The sequence below is a fragment of the Erythrolamprus reginae genome, chromosome 1 (assembly GCF_031021105.1).
Source record: "Erythrolamprus reginae isolate rEryReg1 chromosome 1, rEryReg1.hap1, whole genome shotgun sequence".
NCBI classification, from domain to species: Eukaryota; Metazoa; Chordata; class Lepidosauria; order Squamata; family Dipsadidae; genus Erythrolamprus; species Erythrolamprus reginae.
Genome location: NC_091950.1, coordinates 389,497,194 through 389,520,027, shown reverse-complemented (window position 1 = coordinate 389,520,027; position 22,834 = coordinate 389,497,194). Strand labels below are relative to the sequence as shown.

Below are 22,834 nucleotides of genomic sequence, written 5' to 3'. Positions count from 1 at the left end.
TCCACTGGAGACACCACGATTCCCTCCCCAACCCTGCTCATCCCATACCAGCATCACCCACATGAATGACATAGATTTGGCCATGCCTGCCCAATCACATGACCACCTAGCCATGCCCGCCCAGTCACATGACCACCTAGTCACACCCACAGAATCTGTTATTAATTATTTTATTTTATTTATTTTATTTATTTTATTTATTTTATTTATTTTATTTATTTTATTTATTTTATTTATTTTATTTATTTTATTTATTTTATTTATTTTATTTTATTTATTTATTTATTTATTTTTTAATTTTTTAATTTAATTTAATTTAATTTAATTTAATTTAATTATTTTATTTATTGTTAGAGTTGAAAGGGACCATGCAGGTCATCAAGTCCAACCCCCTGCCTGAGCAGGCATCTTAAAGCACCCCAGCCAAGTGGCAGTCCAATCTCCTCTTGAAAGTGTCCAGAGTTGGGGAGTTCACAACCTCCGCAGACAGGTTGTTCCACTGGTTGATCGCTCTGACCGTCAGGAAGTTCTTCCTTACTTCTAGGTTGAATCTCTCCTTGGTCAGCTTCCAGCCGTTGTTCCTCGTTCGGCCCTCTGGTGCTCTGGAGAATAGAGTGACCCCCTCCTCTCTGTGGCAACCCCTCATATACCTGTATACATCTATCATGTCCGCTCTGCCCCTCCTTTTCTCTAGGCTACCCATGCCCAGTTCCCGCAATCTCTCTTCGTAAGTCTTGGTTTTAAGTCCCCTAATCATTTTGGTTGCTCTTTTCTGCACCTTCTCCAGAGTTTCAATGTCTCTTTTGAAGTGTGGTGACCAGAACTGGATGCAGTACTCCAGGTGTGGTCTGACCAGGGCGTAGTAGAGTGGTATATTTGAATCCCACCACTGGTTCATGTGCAATACAAACCTTCCAGCTTTTGGTCCCGAGACCATAGAAACAAAAGCCAGCCAGCCATCATAAGCTTGGCAGTGTTTTCCTGTATCCTGAACATACACCTGAGCTAGTGCCATGAAAGGCAGGATTGTTATCTGCACGTGCTGACTTCATCCGAGGACTTACTGCCTTGCTGCAGGGCTGCCATCTCTTTCCTTGCCTGCCTCATTTCTGTGAGTTAAAAGGTTGGTTTAAAAAAACAAAACACACTAGTGTAAAGAAAACGTGCAAACGGAGTGTTGTAACTATTAATGCTGAAATTCTGAGTCGGCATTAGGACATTTGTTCTCTAAACTCAATTCCTTCTCACACTACAATATTTTACTTGTCATCTCTACTCAGTTTTTATTTTTCAGCTGTGCAGATGCTTTTAACACCATTGTGTAAAACAGCCATAGTTTTGAGGCAATGAATCTTGGTTGTGGGACTGTTGGGCAGTGATCATCTAAGGCAGTGGTTCCCAAACTTGGCAACTTAAAGACTTATGGACTTCAACTCCCAGAATTCTCCAGCCAGCTATGCTATGCTATGTGTAACTATGCTATGCTGGCTGGAGAATTCTGGGAGTTGGAGTCCACAAGTCTTTAAGTTGCCAATTTTGGGAACCAGTGGTCTAAGGGAATATATGGGACTTGGTATTTTAGCAGGAAACTTCTGCATAGACAATATATTACTTACGGGCATTATGCAGAAATGACCTGTTTTCAGTGGCTTAGTATTTGTAAGTATGGATTTAGGAGGGTGCACATACATAACTTCCATTTGCAGCTTTATGTTGGAGAACTAGTTCCATCTTTTGTGCATTAGAAGTGAAACAAATTGATAAATAATTTCAGTATGGTGTTTTAGCTAGGGATGTCCATCTGAAGAAGCCTTATGTAGCTCAACTATTGTTTGGCAAGCAGTAAAAAAAATCTGATAATATAAAATGGTTTGGGTTGAATAGTGCTTGTGTTGGATGTGTATAGCAATCATACAGAACTCAAAACCTTCCATGTCACATATAAGACATTTTCCTTGTGTTTTGATAATTGATTACTTTAAGGACACAAAATCTATTGGATTATATTCCAGCACCCTGGTTTCAAGACTGGCTAATTGGTCCCTTTAAAAGTAAAATATGAAGATGATAACCCAATCTTTGTTTTTCTCTGATTTTCTGACACTTTGGATTATGTTGTTTATGAACAATCCATCTAATTATTATAGTTAGTAGTTAATAATCCCTCTTTGTATTTCACAATCATAAGAATAAAATGGATCTTGTTCCTATAAATGTAGTGTGTCAGTTGTAATTATTTGATTGTGAACTGTTTTCAGTTAAATACATATATAAATTCCATTCCACTATTCCTGAATGCAATTTACGATTGTCTCTTGTTTTAAAATTAATTTTTGAACCAGGTGCTCATGTTCTTCAGGGAAGACCAGACCCAACCAAGCAAAAAGATGGATATTTTTCTTTTCTTTTCTGGGGAGATTAGTAACAAATTAGATTTGTTAGTAAAGTAGATTATAGTATATACCACTTGGGCATGAAAGATAAAAAGTGTTTTCCTGGAGAACAAATTATTATACAAAATAGATGATTGCCATTCATAGGTAATTGAAATATGTAAAACCCGAGTGCCTCCTGCCAAACTGCTTGAATGGGGTTTGTCTGTCAGCAGCAGTAGCTTGGCAGCTAGTAATATTCATAGTTCTCACTCCCTGTAGCAACCTCCCCCAAGTGGATCTTAAGTGCTTGGTAACTGCCAGTCAATTAAGCCTCCAGGGCTTCAAAGAGATAAGACTTCTCTGGAAAGAAAGAGGGCGAGGGAAGATTTAAAGTTCTTATCTGGGGTGCCTTTTGGCCGGTTTCTCTAGTTGACAGCTGTCAAACACAATCTGCTCTTCAGAAAATCTTGCAAACCATTTGAGGTTGTTTTACCCCACAGCAATAAAAGGCCAAATTGTTGGGTTAAACTAATTATTTTGTTGTTGTTACCTAAATCTTTTAGAAAGTCAATTTGTTGCCTGTAATGATGGCATTAAAAATTTCTTATTGCTATAAGGAATACTATCACGGAAGATGCTATTCCAAATTAGTAAGATATGTTGAGATTCCTTTTTGTGCAAGCTGTAAGAAATGACCAAAAATGGTTTAAGGAAAGAATGTGATAAATCCTCATTTTCTTTAGGAGGCAGATAATAAATCCAATATATTTTGGTGCAAATACAATAGCGGATGATTCAAAAGAGATTCCTGTGCCCCAATAGTGGGCTACTGCATGGTAGCAAGGGTTTGGGCGAACCTTTATCTATGATCGCTGTTGGGCCTGCCCACTTGCTAGCGTTCTATGCTATCCATTTATAACTTACTTTCTGGCCCAGCTGGCTGGCCCAGCTGCATTTCGTGCAGCCCCTGCTGTTCTCACCGGAGCTACCGGAACTGATTAGGAGCCTGTTTGAAGCTACATTTCTCTCCCAAAGGGGTGCACGCATGTACACGCGCTCACAACCATCATTCCCTTTGTTAAAGAAAGTGCAGCCCACCTCTGCTTTGTGCCACTGCTGATTAAATGCTACAGGTAGTCCTCATTGAGGAAGTACAACTGGGGCCGGCATCTTGGTTATTAATTGAAGTGTTTGCTAAAGGAAAACCATGACTAACTAGGTTGATCTTATTTTTATTTTTATTTTATTTATTTATTTTGTCCAAAACACAATAATATACAATGAAGGTTATAGAGGATACACTTGAAGTAAAATATATCAAAGAAAGAATAGAAGAGAAAATATAGGAATAAAATATATCAATGAGAGAATAGAAGAAAAGATCATCCGTGGATAATATAAGGGTAAAATTTGGGGGGTTAGGGGATGACACTACGGAGTCCAGTAATGAGTTCCACGCTTTGATAGCTCAATTACTAAAGTCGTATTTTTTACAGTCAAGCTTGGAGCAGTTAACATTAAGCTTGAATCTGTTGTGTGCTCTTGTGTTGTTGTGGTTGAAGCTGAAGTAGTCATTGACAGGCAGGACGTTGCAGCATATGATCTTGTGGGCAATACTTAGATCATGTTTAAGGCATCGTAGTTCTAAGCTTTCTAGACCCAGGATTGTAAGTTTAGATTCGTAGGGCATTCTGTTTCGAGTGGAGGAGTGAAGGGCTTGTTTCAGATTTCCTTGGCTTTACAGATTTCTGAAGATTGTCAATGCAAGGAATGGCCACAAAATTACCTTTCCATCGCCATTATCATTGTGATCAGAAAATGAGGCAGTCACTTAAAGAGGTTTACCTGAATCACAATCAATTGATCTTAATACTATTCAAGGCCTCAGTGGATTTCATAGTAAGACCAGCCATAACAGCAACCAATAATGGGGGAAGGGGGGGGGGGGAGAGGAGTTTTATGTAGAGGTTTTAACAGATTAGCGTTTTGTACTACAAATACAGAGAGGTTCATTACTGACATTTAAGGAGGCATTAGATGAGACATAATTCATAGTGCTTTTTGGAGCAAAAAAAGGCAATATGAATTTTCCAGCTACATAATTATAATTGGCCCCTTCCGTATTTATTCAAAAAAAATTGAACTCCATTTGGAGGACTGATTTGGCAGATTGCCATCATAACACACATACAACATTTTAAGCAGGGATGATAACAATAAGAAGCATTAGCTGCAGCAAGAAGATTGCGCAGACTGACTGTAAACAGCAGCCTGACATAAGTACGGTAGCAGCAACGGCATATTGAAATATCTGCAAAAAAGATCTGGTGGGATCATAAAATAGACAAAGTAATAGAAAATAAAGAAGCTAAAGTGCTTCTTTATTCAAGCAGACAAGCATCTGCCGCACAACACTTGAGCTAACAATTGTCAATAAGAAAGATAAAAAGTCTGCTAGTGGATGTGGCCGTACCTGGAGACAGCAGAAGAGAAGAGAAAGAAATTGAGAAAATCACAAGATACAAAGATCTGCAAATACAGTGATACCTTGTCTTACAAACTTAATTGGTTCCGGGACGAGGTTCTTAAGGTGAAAAGTTTGTAAGACGAAACAATGTTTCCCATAGGAATCAATGGAAAAGTGATTAATGCGTGCAAGCCCAAAATTCACCCCTTTTGCCAGCCGAAGCGCCCGTTTTTGACTGCTGGTATTCCCCTGAGGCTCCCCTCCATAGGAAACCCCACCTCTGGACCTCTGTGTTTTTGCAATGCTGCAATTTCACTGAGGCTCCCCTCGCTGGGAAACCCCACCTCTGGACTTCCGTTGCCAGCGAAGTGCCCGTTTTTGCGCTGCTGGGATTCCCTTGCAGCATCTCAAAAACATGGAAGTCTGGAGGTGGGGTTTCCCATGGAGGGGAGCCTCAGGGGAATCCCAGCAGTGCAAAAACGGGTGCTTCGCTGGCAACGGAAGTCCGGAGGTGGGGCATCCCAGCGGCGGTGGTGGGTTTGTAAGGTGAAAATAGTTTGTAAGAAAAGGCAAAAAAATCTTAAACTCCGGGTTTGTATCTCGAAAAGTTTGTATGATGAGGCGTTTGTAAGATGAGGTATCACTGTAGATGTAAAACAACTGAGGCACAAGAATGCAAAGATGGTACCAATAGTAATAGGCACCTTGGGTGCAATCACACCTGGAGCATCCTTTGAACACTATTGGCATTAACACAACGGCCATTAGTCAATTGCAAAAGGAAGCATTACTTAGAACAGTTTATAACCTGTGACAGTACCTTTAATATTACTAAGCAATAATATCTGCCTTCCCTAGATCCTTGGGGAAAACTTGATAGATGGCCAAAAATGCCAAATATGGTCTAAATGCTGTGCAACCAACCAAAGTAATAGAATATTATGTTTATGGCTATTATTAATTATGGGAAGACATGAATATAAATGCTCTGTAAAAATGTGAGAACTCTAGCCATGTTCTTTACTAGGTACAACTTAAATAGATGTTGGGGGCAGTTTATACGGAGTGGCTGTAGTGGGTTTTGCCTCCCAGGGACAATAGCAGCTGTCCGTCCATCACCCTTGAGGGGAGATCTTTGCCCCTCTCAGAGAGGGTCCGCAACTTGGGCATCTTCCTCGATCCACAGCTGAGCTTAGAAGACCGTCTCTCAGCCGTGGCGAGGGAGGCATTCACATGGGTACACCTTGTGCGCCAGTTGCGTCCCTATCTGGACAGGCAGTCACTTCTCACAGTCACTCACGCCCTTATCACCTCGAGGTTCAATTACTGCAATGCTCTCTACATAGGGTGGCCTTTGGAGAGTGTTCAGCGACTACAAATCGTGCAAAATGCAGCCGCGCGAGCTATAGTGGGGCTACCAAGATCTGCCCATATTTCAACATCACTCCATGAACTGCACTAGTTGCCAATTGGTCTCCAGGTGCAATTCAAAGGGCTGGTTATGACCTATAAAGCCCTACATGGCTTAGGACCAGATTATATTTAGGACCATCTTCATGTATCCCAGTGGCCAGTTAGGTCCCACGGCCTTCTCCAGGTCCCGTTGGCCAGGCAATATCAGCTGCCGGGGCCTAGGGGAAGAGCCTTCTCTGTGGTGGCCTCAGCCCTCTGGAACAAACTCCCTCCAGAAATAAATACTGCCCCCTCCCTCCTGGTCTTTCATAAAGCTCTTAAGACTTACCTCTGCTGGCGACCTTTGGGGCCATGAGTGATGCGATTGTCTCCGGCCAATACTATGTATGATTGAATTGGATGAACGTGTATGACTGTATATGGGGTTTTTAATACATTTTAATAATTTGTATAACTCTTTTATAGTAATTTAGATTTATTTACATATTGTTGCGTTTATAATGTTGTATGCCACCCTAAGTCACTTTGAGAAGGGCGGCATAGAAATCTAATTAATAAATAATAAATACAGTGTGTATGTATGTATGTACGTACGTATGTATGTGTATGTGTATGTGTATATATATATATATATATATATATATATATATATATATATATATATATATATGTAGATTGTTCTGAGTTCGGGTTTTGCCCTGTGTAATGTTTTGCATGTCTATGCGACGTTTCGGTAAAATCACATTTACCATCATCAGGCTGGAGTTCCAATCTCTGTGTTTTTGCAAATGAATATTAGCAACTGACATTCCTTCTTAGCATGTAGTGTGGGGGTGGAGATTTGCTTTGAATGTAGCAAATAGATTGGGTGACTATGCTTCCGTGATCTGATTGGTTGGTGTAATCATGGTTATAGAAGGAATGGTATGAAGATTATGAAGTGTTTTGTTTAAGTCTGATTTCCAAATATAAAATTCTAAAATCATAATAATTAAAGGATTGACATATTGATTATAATGAAGTTTTTATTTTGTTTAAGGCTGGTTTCCAAATCTCTGGCAGACGTGAGGTATCATCCCGTTTATTTAAACAAAAAGATCTTTTTTCAATTTCAATAGCTTCTAGAGAGATTCTTTTATATAAATTCTCTGTTTTGTGGAGTAATTTAGTTTTTTCAAAGTCAATTTCGTGCCCTGTTCTTTTAATGTGCTATATATAATGTGTTATATATATATATATATATATATATAACATGTATATTTACAGATTCTTTTTCCTAGATACTGTGCTACAGAACAAAGCTAGTAGTTATGTTTGTCATATCCATAATGCTCTGCCTGCAGAAATATAAGCCCAGAGCTCCCGAAAGAATTGCAGAAACTTGTTTTTATGATAATCAGGAGCTAACAGGCCAGAACAAGGAAATTATTTGGGAAGTGCCAGTCAAGAGTCAGTGTCAGGTTTTGTGGAAGACAAGGCTGTGTTATGCTGTTGTTAGAATAAATTGCTGGAGATGAACAGGTGAGATGAAAACACCAGCAGACTTTGGCACGGAGGCATGCATTTTTGGCTCCTGCAATGACAGAGGGATCTCTGGATTCCTGCTGTTTCCCCAGTGGACCCCCAGGCAAAGTTATGCTTGTTTTCTTTGGCTGTTAATGGGTGGGTGGAGCTGGCTTGACAAGCACTGTTGACATTTTCCTTCAAATGAGAAGTCAAAGATTTGAAAATTTCACTTACAAAATGAAATCACAGTCATGCAATTTTCTGGCTCATCCTTTACTTCATGATTCATTATTTCCTCTCTGCATCAACAGGTGGTTTCACTATTTTGTAATCTGCAAAACTAAAAAAGAAAAAAAAATAGAGAAGTCCCAAGTTTGCAGGAGAGCAAGGAGAGAAAGGCTTCAAATGTCGTCTTTGGTTTTGCTAAATGTGCTCTTGACCACTTTTTTTTTTCTACTTGGGATTTTGCCTGCATTTGCTCAGATGGGAAGCATTTGGATGACAGCTGTCAGAACGATAAATAACAACTGTTGAGAAAAGGACTTAAGCATCTGTTGTTTTACTAGCAGCTCCTTAATTTGACTTCTCGCTTCCTATAGATTCTGCCCGTTTTTTCTGATTTCTTGCTGATTGGATTCTGTGCAACTGGTTGCAGCTTCAAGGTTCTCAGAGAGAAACACTTGAGAAAAGATTGTTGGCTGTCAATTCTATCACCTCCACAATTAGAGGAGATTTGTGATAGTGGCGAAAATCTGTTGCTCGGGTGTAGGATGAGGGTGGAGGTTTATTCTCTTGCTGATCGGTTTCCGAATGTTTCATTAACAGACTAGGAAACATCTTCAGCTGAATTTACATACAGTAATACCTCGTCTTACGAACCTAATTGGTTCCCGGGGGAGGTTCGTAAGACGAAAAGTTCGTAAGACGAAACATTGTTTCCCATAGGAAACGATGTAAAATCAATTAATCCGTGCAATGAAAAAAACCCGCAAAAAACCGCTGTCGTCTTTTGAAACAGCCGGGGGGCTTCTCGGCGGTCTCCCGAACGCCAAACCCGGAAGTTCGGGTTCGGCGTTCGGGTTCAGGAGGACACTGAGAAGCCCCCCGGCTGTTTCAAAAAGCGACAGCCAGGCGGCGGGGCTTCTCGGTGGTGGCGGGTTCGTAAGAAGGAAAAAGTTCGTAAGAAGAGGCAAAAAATTTCTGAACCCCGGGTTCGTATCTCGGGTTGTTCGTAAGACGAGGGGTTCGTATCATGAGGTACCACTGTATTAGTGTTCTAAAGAAGATTTTTCCCTGACTGAAGCAATATTGGGTTCCTACCTGGGCGGGAGGGGACGGCGTTCCGGTAGCGAAAATGGAGCTGGCAATGAAACATTCGGAAACCGATCAGCAAGAGAATAAACCTCCACCCTCATCCTACACCCAAGCAACAGGTGACCGACAGGTGGGTGCATTTGACGGAGCAAGATTTGGCTTCTGCGCATGTACAGAAAGCAAAATCTCATGAGGGGACACGTGGGCGCGCAAGATTTCAGCATTTTTTGGTGATTTTTTAGATGTGTTTTAACATTTGGGTTTCTTAGATGTTCTATTTCTTCTTCTTTTTTGAACTTTTAAATCTAAAACTGTAATCTAGATTTTTAAATATTAGATTTGTTACTATGTAATGTTCTTCACCATTGTTGTGAGCCTTCCCGAGTCTGTGGAGAGGGGCGGCATATAAATCCAATAAATCTAATCTAATCTAATCTATTTGTATTTATTCTTGTTTTGTAAGCTGCCCTGAGTCTACAGAGAAGGGTGGCCTAGAAATCCAAATCCAAATAATAAAGTTGAGCAGATCCCAAATTTTCCATATTCATATGCCAGATCTTCGACTAGTTGTTCTGGATCTTCTTTTGCCAGACAAAATATTATCTCAGCCAATAAGGCAAAGCTTTTTTTTTAGAATTCTTTGCTGTTTATTCCTTTCCCACCCACCCCCAAATATCAATAATTAGCTGGTTGTTCTCTCCCATTTTATTCCTGTTTATAGTCAGCAAGGCAAAATCCTAGATCATAGAAATGGAGTTTGGAACAAGGACAGTGCACTTTTGTTAGCATGCAAAATTGCAAATATCCACTTACTCACCTCTACCATTCATGCAGTAAATCTCACCTTTAGAGTCTGTCAATTCATTTGGAGCCCATGGGGTCAATTCATTTTTCTAGCTGAGCCATCAAAGTTATTTTTAGGATACTTTAAATTATTTTTGGTTGTCAGTTTTGGCAACAACGGCTGTTGCAAAAATAAACTGGGTTTATATTATTTTTTTTTTTTAAAAAACCAAATACCTGTCTGTATTTAATGAATGGGCTAAATAAAACCAGTGATTTCAGCTAAACCTGCAATTCTATCCATATCCCCCCCCACCCCCACCCCCACCCCGTAGTTTACTTTATTAGACATATTGTCAAAGTCACCAGCGTCAGGCAGTTGTGGGTTTTTTTTAAGCCTAACCTTGAAAAAACTTTTTGAAAAAGACCCAAATGTTTTAATGGTGTTTCAAGAATTTTGTGAAATATTGTTTAGTCCTGCATGGCTCAAGGTCAAAGGTTTTCACATTGACAATGATTGCTGTTGCAAATTGAAGTTTGTTTTGTTGAAGCAGAATCAGGACCGAATGTAAAGTAGCAGTTTAAGCAGTTAGAGGCTTTTGAAGGAAATGGATGGAAAATCAAGGCAGGTTTATAATATAAATATATAATACCATATAATATAATATATGCGGTATCTAGAGCTGGTGAGTTTTGCAATTTGAGGTTTTTGAAGGAGCCAACATTTCCCCCCCATAGCTGATTATGTTTCTTCTGGCATCGTATGAATCTTCGGATGTGCCAGGAAGGAGGAATAAAATTAGATATGTAGTCATTAATTCTAGACCAGTAGTCCTTCTCTTCTTGATTGTCAGCCTCCTAAATGAGGACAGCTGACCATTGTTTCCATTGCAATTGGCAGAAGGGTGTGGTTTCTATTGATTTGTGATGCTAATATTGCTAAAACAATCTCTGGCTCTCAACAGATGCTTTCATCTTAATAAGAGAGATTCAGATCTTAGCAAAGCGCTTGAGGAATCATTTTGAATTGGTTAAGTGATTGAACTGATTTGTATTTAATTATTCTACTTACTCAGTTTTGATAGTATCAATCTGTCCTGGGAATCCAATTGACTTTTTAAAAAATCCAAGCTGCAAATAAGTGTACAGTTGGTTACTGAGACACACCAGTTAAATATAAAAAATGATTTTACTCTAATGTCTTCAAACTACTGATGTAAAAATTCTGGTCAGTTTGAATATTAACTTCACGTTTTTAACATCAAATATGTTTGTAGACTTGAAGGAGAAATCAGAAGGAGCATCAATTTAAAATGCTTAGATTAAATATTGATCTCATAGTAAATATGTAAAAGATTAAAATGCATTAGAATCACACACACACACACACACACACACACACACACATATTGTGAGGTCCTTGGTGCTATGCGAGTTTGGTGGCTTTCTTGCAGATGTTTCATTACCAAACTAGATAACATTATCAGTGCACAGTTAAACCCTGAGTTACAAATATTTTTTGTCATCAATATTGTTAAGGAGTGTGCAGAACTCTTGAGTTATCAAGGACATGCACAACATGGGATTCCAGCAGATACCCAGGAGATAGGAGTAATTATTCAGTCATACAAGACAGATAGATTAAAGTGTTTACTTTAGAAATAGCACAGTCAAGTTAAACAATCTGGTCATTCACATTCAATCAGTCAGTATCTCTCAATACAATAATATTATTACAAGCCTGTATTTGTCTTGCTGGAGAGACGGAGTAACGACACGGACACCAGAGCTGGATTTAAAATTGGGTCATTTTTATTAACATAAATTTGCATAATTTATTCAAATACTTTGCATAAATTAGCATAAACAACTATGACCCGGAAATGGACCTGCAGGGTCAAACAAATACTTCCGGGGCGGAAATGACGTTATGCCACCAAACATTCCTGGGCAACTCATGGGCGTATCTCGATGCAAGGTCCAGGTGAGGGCCAGGCCGTCACCTGTGACCTTTTTCTGCCATGCTGTGCATGAGGGGGGTCCCACCGGCTAACCCGAATCGGGGAATTAAAGGTGCAGGACCCAAAGACAGGTTCCCCCCAGCTGCTCAGGCAGAAACTCCCTCCATGAGCTTGCGGAGAACCTGTCAATCATCCCCAAAGATGCCCAAGGGAGAACGCGCGGTTGCTAAACCACCCAGTTTTCCGCCCCTAACCTGCCACAGGAGCGGGGGTCAGATCTCTATCTTGGCCCCCCGACTCCCCCCTCTAGCTGCGCCAGCTCACGCAGAGACCGCTGCAGGTCCTGTAAGAAAATGGCGTTCCACCACTCAGACAGGTGAACGCCATCATCTCGGTAAAGCCATGGCCGGCCTATTGAGATAAGGGGATGGGATACTACCACTCCACCCAATTCCCTAACCGTTTTACCCATAGCCCTATTCACCCGTCGCCTAGCCCGGTGAATGGCCCTAAGGGGAGAGGCGTCCCTCCAAACAAGCCTAGGTAACAGTTCTGACCACACCACTTGCGTGGTGGGCCAGACCTCACGAAGCCTTCGCAGGTCTTCGCGTGCCTGGATGATCAGCGCCAGGCCTCCCAGTATGCACAGGTCATTGCCACCTAAGTGCAATACCAGCCACCTGGGTGCGGCCACAGGACACTGCCCACCCAAACCCACTTGGGAACGACTCCAGGAGCCGCCCCCCATATTGCCGGGCGCAGCCACCAAATGCTGACCATCCAGCCACACCGGTAGGAGACCCTCCCACCGCATACCTCTCCGGCCCATCCAGGCAACCCTGACCCACCGCCCCAGGGACGGCTGGGTCCCGACAGCGCTCCTGGCCGCCAGGCGGCCGGCCCAGCAAATCATGCTGTGGCCACACAGCAGCGCCGTCGGTGTCACGTCAGCCTGGGGACCTGCAAGAGGAAACACACGCAGAGAGGTCACCTAGCCTAAGCCCTGCCTAGGATCCTCAGCGGGCCTAACATAACCCAAATATGCCGCTGACCGCCAGCGGCCGATCACCCGAATCCAGTGGGCCGGGAAACCAGAAAGTGCCGTGCTAGTGGCGGCGCCGATACGGAACGAACGCGTTCCATAACCGGCGGGATCCGTGCCCACCTGGGCCATTGCCCTGGGTACTAACGCACAAAAGTATAACCGGGTCAGAAGGGGTACCGTCCCAATGCCTAGACGGGTACCCCAGACCTGATCCCCGCAGAAAACACCAAAGCTGTAGGGCGGCCACCGTACACACCGATTGGTCGGCGGCCGCACTAAGGTAGATGGTAACCCCTCTGCGTAGCTGATCTGACTCAGACCGCCTTACCACAAGGGACCCCCCCCTTGTCTAACGGCCAGATCAGCGTGCTGGAAGGCACGGAGCGAATTGCCAGCCTGAGATGAGGCCAGGCCTCGCTGACCCCAAGGGCCCCAAGCATGACACCAGTCACTGCCCCAAAAAGACGGGCCTCTTACAATGAGGAACACAGACTGCCAAAAACCACGTTGATTAAAGACAGCTGCTCCACCGTCAGAGCCTGACGAGTGTCACCAGGGGCCCCCGCTCGCTCCCCATACAGCCCTCCAGCACCTGCCGGATGCAAAGTCACCCGAAACAAGCAGCAAACCCCCCGCCTTGGACAGAAAGGCGAGGCCGGCTAACCAGGACCGGATCGTCCTAACTGACAGGCCACGCTGCCCAAGCTGGACGCAGAACCCGGCCAGGCGCTATACAGGGACGGGCCAGCTAAGCTGGTAACCCCTGCCCTGCCTGAAATCCCCAAACTCCTTACCCGCACACTGGTATGCCCCAAGGGTGCCGGGCGTTACAGACAAGGGGATTGCCCGGGATGCCGCGACTCTCCAACACTCTGGATCCCTCCCAGACTCCAGAGGTGGCTGGGGAACGCTTCTGGCAACTCTCGGGCCCACGGGGCCAGGGTCCGAAACCTGGACAACTGACCACGGGACAAGGCATCCGCGACCCCGTTATCCAACCCGGGGACATGCCTAGCCAAAAACAATGCGTTTTGGGACAAGGACCTGTGCACAAAATGGCGGACAAGCCGCATGACCCTGTCGCTCTTAGAGGACAGGGCATTCACCACATGGACAACCGCTAGGTTGTCACACCAAAAGTGCACGGTCTTGTCCCTAAACTGCTCCCCCCAAAGCTCTAAGGCCACAATTAAGGGGAAGAGCTCCAAGAACGTCAGGTCCTTAACCAACGAAGAGGCACTCCATTCCGGAGGCCATGCCGACCAGCACCACTGGTCACCTAACACTACCCCGAAACCACAAGTCCCCGCGGCATCAGAGCAGAGCTGCAACTCAGCTTCCAAGAGAAGCTCGTGCCTCCAGAAAGACAAACCATTAAACCTGACCAAAAAGTCCCGCCACACGCCGAGGTCAGCCCTGACCCCAGCGCAAAGGCGGGTACGATGATGGGGCAAACGGAGCCCCTTCATCGCATCATATAACCTCCTGGAAAAGGCCCTTCCAGGAACAACTACCCGACAGGCAAAATTAAGAATGCCTGCCAATTCCTGGAGCTGCCGTAGGGTCACCTTCCGGCAGCCCAGCACCTCATCAAGCTTCCGCTTAATCTTTACCAACTTCTCTAGGGGCAATCTAGAAGATTGCTCCTCTGAGTCCAATTCAATACCCAGAAAGGTAATCCTGGTGGCGGGGCCTTCGGTCTTCTCAGAGGCTAAAGGCACCCCTAATTGAGCACAAAGGGCTTCGAAGTCCCGCATTAAAGCAAAACATTGCTCCGAATGCGCAGGCCCCGCCAACAGGAAATCATCAAGGTAGTGAACGACCGTACCCAGACCACTTTGCCTCCTGAGCGCCCACTCCAAGAAGGTGCTAAAACTCTCGAAAAGCGAGCACGAGACAGAGCACCCCATGGGCAAAGCTCTGTCCACGTAATAACCCCCCTCAAAATGGAAGCCCAACAGCTCAAAGTCGTCTGGGTGTATGGGGAGGAGCCGGAATGCCGACTTAATGTCGCATTTACCCATAAGGGCTCCCACCCCACACTTCCTAACCATAGTCACGGCTGCATCAAAGGATGCATACCGGACTGAACACAGCTCGTCAGGAATGAAGTCATTCACTGACTCCCCTTTTGGAAAAGACAAATGGTGAATCAACCTAAATTCACCACTCGCTTTTTTGGGGACCACACCTAAGGGAGACACACGAAGATTCGGGAAGGGCGGCTCCGGGAAGGGCCCGAGGACCCTGCCCTCAGCCACTTCCTTCCGAATCTTCTCCCTAACAATGTCTTCATGACCAACAACCGACCTAAGGTTGTCAGACATGAAGGCCCTCCTAACACCCATGTAAGGGATCCTGAATCCCTCCGAAAAACCTAGCAAGAGAGCGGCCGCTCTCGAGCGAGGGTGGTAGTCACCCAACCAACCCTCAAGCACCATTAAATTAATTGGGCTGGGCCCCTTTTCCCCCAGCAGGTGGGGGAGGCTTTGGGAGACCCGAGCCTTTCTTTTCAATCCCCTTCTTGGGGCGGGGGCACACGGCTGCGGAATGGTTTCCCCCACAACTTCCGCAGGCGTGACGAAACCTGCAAAAGGGACGGAAACACGCCCCCTTTGCAGCGAACTCGTGACACACCAAAGAGGCCCCTTTTCCAACGGCACCCGCCACGGCCTTGGCCGGCGCGGGCGTCGCGGGCTCCTCTTCCATAAAGTGACCGCTATCGGTCCTATCACAGCCCTCCTTCCCTGACATATGCGTGGCCTGGAACCACAGGTCTGGAACCACCATATCCCAAGGCAAGTAGGGGTCATGGGCAATACGCATCCTGAACCCCTTGTCGTAATGCCTCCATATGGTGCCCCCATATTCAAAATGGGCCCTTGCTATAAGGTCGATGTACTTCAGCAAGGCAGCGGCCCTACCCGGCTGCCTCTGAATTACCACCGACGCAAAGGTCAGAAAGGCATACAGCCACGAGCTGAAGCATTTCGTGACCTTTGTCTTTTTAACCTTCTCCCCAGGGACCACCTCCTTGTCCTGTTTAGGGACCTCCCTGTTCAAAATGGAGAAAAGATCAACGTACTCCCCCCGCCAGATTGCCTCCTTAACTGACGGGTGAAGATGGTACCCTAAAGGCGTCGCGGGCAACCCACAAGGGATGGCCCCAGGCTTGATGCTGGCGAACGGGTCCCACACCGTGGTGGCCCCCGAGCCCAGCACCCCAAGCCCCGGAGGATACATGAACGGGACCGGTGGCATAATGGCCGGTGGAGGAGGGATCCAACCCCCCACCCCCGCCCCGGGTGGGACAGGTACCCCCGCCGCCCCCACTGGCGGAGCCGGCGGGGACCAGACCTGTCCACAGGTGCCTGCAGCAGTCCCCATAAAGCTATTGCCACCCCCCAAAGCTGGCGGGATGAACCCGGGACCCTGGATGGGCAGGAGCGGTGATGTGCCTACATGTGGTGCAACCTCACCTGCCCCGTAAGGGGTAGAAGCCATCCACGGTGGGCCCATCCTGGTTGGGCCCTGGAGCGATGACCACTGCCCAGACTGGGCCATCTGCCCAGTGTGGCCCGTCTGCCCGGTGCTGCCCGTCTGCCCGGTGCCAGCCATCTGCACATTGTGGGCCACTTGCCCTGCTGGGGCCGACTCCTCTTCGGGGTCTGCGCCCCATGCTGCGGTGGCAGTCGAGGAAAGCCCCTCCGGGCCTGCCCCCGACCGCCACCTCTCCAAGTCGTCGAGCCGCTCCAGTACCCTGGCCCAGGAGAGAGAAGGGGACACCTCAGGTTGAGGGACTGTGGGCATAAACCCTACCACCCCCCCCACCGGGATCCCCCCCGGGGGGCCCTCCGCCGCAGCCCGAGCCCGGCCAGACGGCCTGGCAGCCCTCCTAGGCCGCACCACTGGTTGGGCCGGGAGGGCCTTAGCTGGCCGCTTTTTAGGGGCCATTACAGCAACGACAAATCTCACTTAAACACGAAGGGATAGGGCAGGACCAAGCCCCCCCACCAACGGACCCTGCACCCCGTGGGCCAAGGCCTGCCTGGAGCAGCAGGCCTCCGCAGAGCAAAAACCCCTCAAGAGGCTAATCCCTCCCCCCAGTGGGCAACAAGGCCCGACACCAGGCCTTTATCCCAGGCCACAAGCCACCCCGAGACCACCGCGGGCCCGCGGGGCCTCCCAAAGGCAGCACCCCCCACCACCCAAAAACAGGCAATGAGGCTCCAAACCGGAGCGGAGCCCAGCCGATGCTGGCTCCGCTGCTAGAGGAAAAGGCTCTTCGCTTAAACCACAGGCCACAAAATGGCGCCTCGCACGAGGTCGCCACCAAAATGGCCGCCGGAGCAGACGAACGAACGTCTGCTCTTGCAAAGCAGTCCGGGCGAAAAGGGAGAGCCCCGGGCCTGCTCGCCCTTATATAGGGCAAGCAGGCCCCGCCCGGACCAATCAGGGACCTGGCCAATCAGGTCCCGATCTCCCGAGCGAAGTCTCGCATCGCGAGACTTCGCCCGGGATCCAAGATGGCGGCCGCCATGAGGGACCGTGTCTCCCGGTCCCTCCAGCAAAGCCTGCCAGCCGGGTAAGTCCGGCGCTGCCCTTACATATCAAACATATATTACAATTTACAAATGCATTAAACTATCAGCGAATACACAGAACTTACTACATCAGTCAGTGAATCATCAAAAAGAACAGAGAGAGCAGAGAGAGAATCATGCTTTCTAGCTCCCTCTTATGGCAATTTGAAACACTACCTCTTGAAGCTATAGTACTTCAATACATACAAACATTCATTGTTAGCTTGTTTATACTGTATATTGAAAACCCAACTGTCTTTTACAGAGTACAGTACTAACAAATACCAAAGCACGTAACATATATAAAATCACCTCTATAACATTGAATATTGAGAACATTAAGTCTCAAACGATGAAGTGTATTTGACTTGCCATAATTCCTCAGATTTGGTAAATTTTATTTGCAAAGAATCATTAATTTTTATTTTAAAAGAATTAAATTCCTTCCCAGATAGTACTTCACTCCAAATCTTTCTTGTCAGTATTGCTTTATGGGTAGGCCTCAACTTATAACCACAATTGCAAGCAGTATTTCTGTCGCTAAGCAATGTGGTTGTAACATGAGATGTCACATGACCACAGCAATGTAATGGGTGCAAACCCAGCTCTCCTATTTGATGTTGTAATTCCAGATACGCGGGTCAGATAAGTGGAGGCAGTCCCAGGGATGGAGGACAGGGGTGAAGGATGATCTGTGAGGCCTAACACAGGCCTGCTTGCTAGTTGGGGGGAGGAGGCTCAGTGTGTTTGAGCCTAGGAGTGTTGTGGAAAGAATATACTGTGGCTCAGGAGCTTCTTCACCAGTGGTGAAATCTACTTACCTTCCCTACCAATTCAGAAGTGTGCATCATCGGGTCTGATTTTTGACCATCTATGCATGCGCAGAAGGCTTTGCGCATGCGCAGAGGGTTAAAACCAAGAAGTGGTGATGTCGGGGTGGGTGAGCGGAGCCTTGTGCTGCCACCTCTACCAGTTCTCTGAACCGCCACCTGCTACCACTACCTACTCGCCAGAACTTGTCCAAACCAGGAGCATTTCACCACTGTTCTTCACACACCACAGCTCTGGAGCTACAAGAGGCTCCTCAGTCGCAGTGCAGTGTGAAGCCATAGCTGTTCCTGAACGTCTCAGTTGCCCCAGTTTGGCCCAGCAGTTTGGCATAAAACCACTGCATCCTGGAAAGGGCCAAATGCCCTGCACTGTGAACCCCCAAGGTGACCTTTATCATTTTCCTCTCACTATTGACGCTACTGTGTGTAAGGCAGCTGCTGGCTATGTCAGGCTTATTCCCACTTGCTTCATTGATTCCCCAAATTGTGTGCCCTGTTCCCATAATGCTTTGGAAAAGTCTTTTGAAGCATCACAAGAACATGACTGCCATTCTCCAGATAGCATCACAAAAACAGTGAGTCTGCCACTCTCCAGATTTCTAGTGGAATATATTGCCTGTTCTTGCGAGATCCAGAGAAGATCTCAGAAGCTTTCTAAGGGCTTTTCCAAAGCAACGCAACAATGGGATGCATTTCTTGGGGAATGAATGGTGCACAAAGTCGAGAGCAGTGATGGCAAACTTTTTTCCCCTCAGGTGTCGAAAGAGCATGGGGAGGCACTATCATACATGCGCAAGTGCCCACCCCCATAATTCATAATTCAGGGAGGCCTGTAACGGCTTGTTTCACAATTTCTAGTTGCCCCAATCGGCTCGTGTTTCGCCCTCCCCAGGCTCCAAAGGCTTCCCTGGAGCCGGGGGAGGGTAAAAACACCCTCGCTATCCCCCTGGAGGCTCTTTGAAAGCAAAAAACACCCTCCCAGAGCCTCTGTGTGGGCCAAAAATCAACGTTGGAGCATGCACGTTGGAGCTGAGCTAGGGCCAGCAGATATGGCTCCGTGTTCCGTCTATGGCATCCATGCCATAGATTCGCCATCACTGGTCTAGAGAATGGAGCAAGCAGCCTCAGGAAGAAGGCCTGGCATGGCCAGCAGCTGCCTCATATACTGTAGTGTCAGTCTGGGTACGCCTCACCAACTGTGAGAGGAAAACAGGAAAGGTCAATTGGGCATGTTAGGGCTTGTGGAGCATAGGGCATCAGGGGCAATTAGGGCTTTGCCCAGTGATGCTGTAGTGGCTGGCTGTGGTGTGGGATTTGAGCTGGCAGGGGCAGAAGCAGCACTGGGGCTGAAGGAAAGGTTTGGGGGCAGCTGGTTGAGATTTCTGAAGGGGCTTTTACTTAGCCCAGCCCCAGTTCTGTCCCTATCCAGTGCCACTATGCAGCCTGGTCAAAAGGGCATATATATGAGGGTGGAGGAGTTGAAGCCTTCTTGTGGTCATAAGTGTAAGTGGGATCATGTGACCCAAAGAGCATTACACAAGTTATATGTTCAGAGAGAAAAAAGAAGAGAAGAGAAGATAATAAGAGTAGAGTAGAGAACAGAACAGAATTCTTCATTGGCCAAGTGTGATTGGACACACAAGGAATTTGTCTTTGATGGATGTTCTGTCGGGCTCTCTGGTAGACTCCTCTCACAAATTCACAGGTACAAATTTCAGACACACACATGTTTGAAAATTCAAAACAATGTTCTTTATAATGAAAATTCACTTAAACTAAGCCCTCTTTTGGTATAGCAAAGAGCACTCGTCTCCAAACAAACTGGTAATTTATACAAGTCCCTTATCAGTTCTGTGATACTTAGCTTGCAGCTGTGAGGCAATTCACAGTCCTTCTTCTTTCACAAAGTGAAACACACTTTGCTCTGGTTTAGTTTCACAGCGGGGAAAAATCAGCACACAAATGGTCAAAGTCAGTAAAGCAGTCACGAAACACAACAATCGGATAATCCTCCACAATGGCCAAACCCACAGGCTGCTATTTATAGCAGCCTCACTAATTACCACAGCCCCACCCAACCACAGGTGGCCTCATTTTCTTTGATAATAATCTCTCAGTTGTTGTTGCCTATGCGTCGCTCTCTGCATGCGTGGCTGTATCATTACCTCTTGTTCTGAATCCAAGGAGGAGCTAGATAATTGATCTCCTTCTGAGCTGTCTGCCACACTCTCCTCCTCCCTGTCACTCATGTCTTCTTGGTCAGAAGAGCCTTCATCAGCAGATTCCACCGGGGGCAAAACAGGCCTGCAGCATGTGGATGTCTCCCCCACATCCACAGTCTTTGGGGCAGGAGCTGGGCCAGAGCTAACCACAACAGTGGATATACTCTCAGTGTACATAAAAAGACCAGATGCATTTGTCAAGAATTATAAGATACAACACTTAATGTTTCTCATAGGGTACAGATAAGCAATCAGGAAACAATTTAAATCAACGTTGTTCTTTGTTTGTTTCCCAGGTGAGAACTGACTCAATATGAGTGGCCTTGGGAACAACTCCACGGATCCAGGAAACCTGGAGTCTCAAAAGAGGAAGGGGTCGCCATGCGACACTCTGATCCAGAGGTGAGTACAATTTTAGGGAATTATTCTTCCAGGATAGAGGAGGGTTGCATTTTGTTTTGTTTTGGGTTTTTTTGTTTTCTGGCACTTCTTTTCTGCACAAGCAGATGGGAGCAGATTTCATCCACTCAGATAAATTCACACATCCCACCAGTGTTTGGCTGTTTGCTTGTGAGTATCTACTGTGGAAGATGGAATACAACTCTCCATCTGTTCCCCTTCTCTCTTGGGGAGCAACTGGTGATTTGTGACTGAAGCTGTTTTTACTTATTGATTGACTTGGGTTTGTAGCACACTTCACACTTTATGGTCATTAATAATTCTCTTGCTTCAAAAATCTAAAATCCAAGAAAATTTAAAATGAAAATAGATTGCATCTTCAAATTATATGGATATCTAAAGGCACCTAGAAGGGTATTGGCCATCTCCCTAAATATTGTATTTATTTATTTTTTACAAAAAGAACTGGAATATAGTGATTATCTTTTTCTCTTGAATTGATAAAACTTTGCTTCTCAGGTTTTAGTTAGAACACTGATACTTTATCAGTTCATTTGTTGGAGACGTCAGTTAAAAATCCCCTTGTTAACTGAATACCAAACTTTCTTTTAAAATGTAACTCAAGGGAAATTGGGATCAGATCAGATATACTGGACTTTTTGAAACTCTCCCCATTTGAATTTCTTAACTTGGTGTACTGTTCCTGAAGTAGACCCAGAGACAGGGTTTTGAGCAATCGGTACTTTTATTCAGCTCAGAGAATAAGTGACAGCTCAGCAAGGTAAAGTGACAATTCAGCGAGTACCGACTGACTCTGCCTGGAGAAACCGCTCCTTTTATATATTTGCGGTTCCCGCCAAAGCTAGAGCCGGCCGCGTCTGAGCCAATCAGGAGCGACTTCCTGCTTGGGCTCAGACAGCGCCGAAAGAGGAACAAACTATTTACAGAGTTACAAGGTAGCCATTACAGGATACAACACCCCTCCCCTCATAGTTGGACACATCCATCAAGAAAGCCATGTGACAAAATCGTCCAATCGGTGGGGCCTCTGAGGAGCTCGCGCTGACCTGCGCAGTTCAATTTCTCCTTCGCCACCGACTGTGGAGGATGGCTCGCCGCTGTTCTCCCGGTGTGGCGGACTTGGCCTGGCGGGCCCAGCGAAGGCTTCGGAGGACGAGGATGGTTCGGCGTCGCTGGATGGTTCCCCCTGGCCCAATAAGTCTCTTTGCGTGTCTCTTATTTCGGGCAATGTACTAAAGTCTGTTGAAGGGGGAGAGTCCATGTCAGCGGTTTGTGGCAATTGATTTTCTGTTCGCTTTCGAATGTGGTCTATGTGTCGTTTCCACAAACGACCATCCTCTAGTTTAACAACATAGGTCTTAGGTGCATTTTGCTTAACAATAATTCCCTTCATCCAGTTTACATTTCCATCAAAACTTTTTACATATACATTTTGTCCCAAATACATTTCTCTTTCAGGTTTTGTACACATTTGGTTATTATTAACACAGAACCTTGGGTTTAACCTGTCTAGTGGTGACCTCAACTTCCTTCCCATCAATAACTCTGCAGGGCTTACATGTGTGTGCGAGTTAGGGGTAATGTGTTGGGTGAGTAAGAATTGGTCCAAGTTCTGTTGCACATCCCCAGGGCCTGACCTGCGCAATGCCTCCTTTGCCACCCGTACGTAACGTTCTGCCAATCCGTTAGCCCAGGGCGAATAAGGCGAGATGAGGGCATGCCTGACCCCTAGGCCATCTAGGAACAATTCGAATTGCCTGGCTGTTAGCTGTGGCCCATTGTCAGACACTAAGAGATCTGGGCACCCATGGGATGCAAACAGTCTGCTCAACACCTTGATAGTGACACTTGTGGTTATGTTGTTCATTGCTATTATTTCCAACCATTTGGAGAAGGCATCAACCACTATTAAAAA

At 45.9% G+C, this 22,834-nt stretch overlaps 1 protein-coding gene across 4 annotated transcripts in view; it reads left to right on the top strand.

Annotated features, from left to right (window-relative positions):
* NCOA1 (nuclear receptor coactivator 1) overlaps positions 1-22,834 on the top strand; it is a 426,703-nt gene that overhangs the window by 262,599 nt on the left and 141,270 nt on the right. For all 4 annotated transcript variants that reach the window (XM_070734872.1, XM_070734876.1, XM_070734874.1 and 1 more), the window contains exon 4: positions 20,796-20,901. In XM_070734872.1, coding sequence (XP_070590973.1) covers positions 20,813-20,901 — 89 coding nt within the window. In that variant the 5' untranslated portion in view covers positions 20,796-20,812. The remainder of the gene's footprint in view (positions 1-20,795; positions 20,902-22,834) is intronic.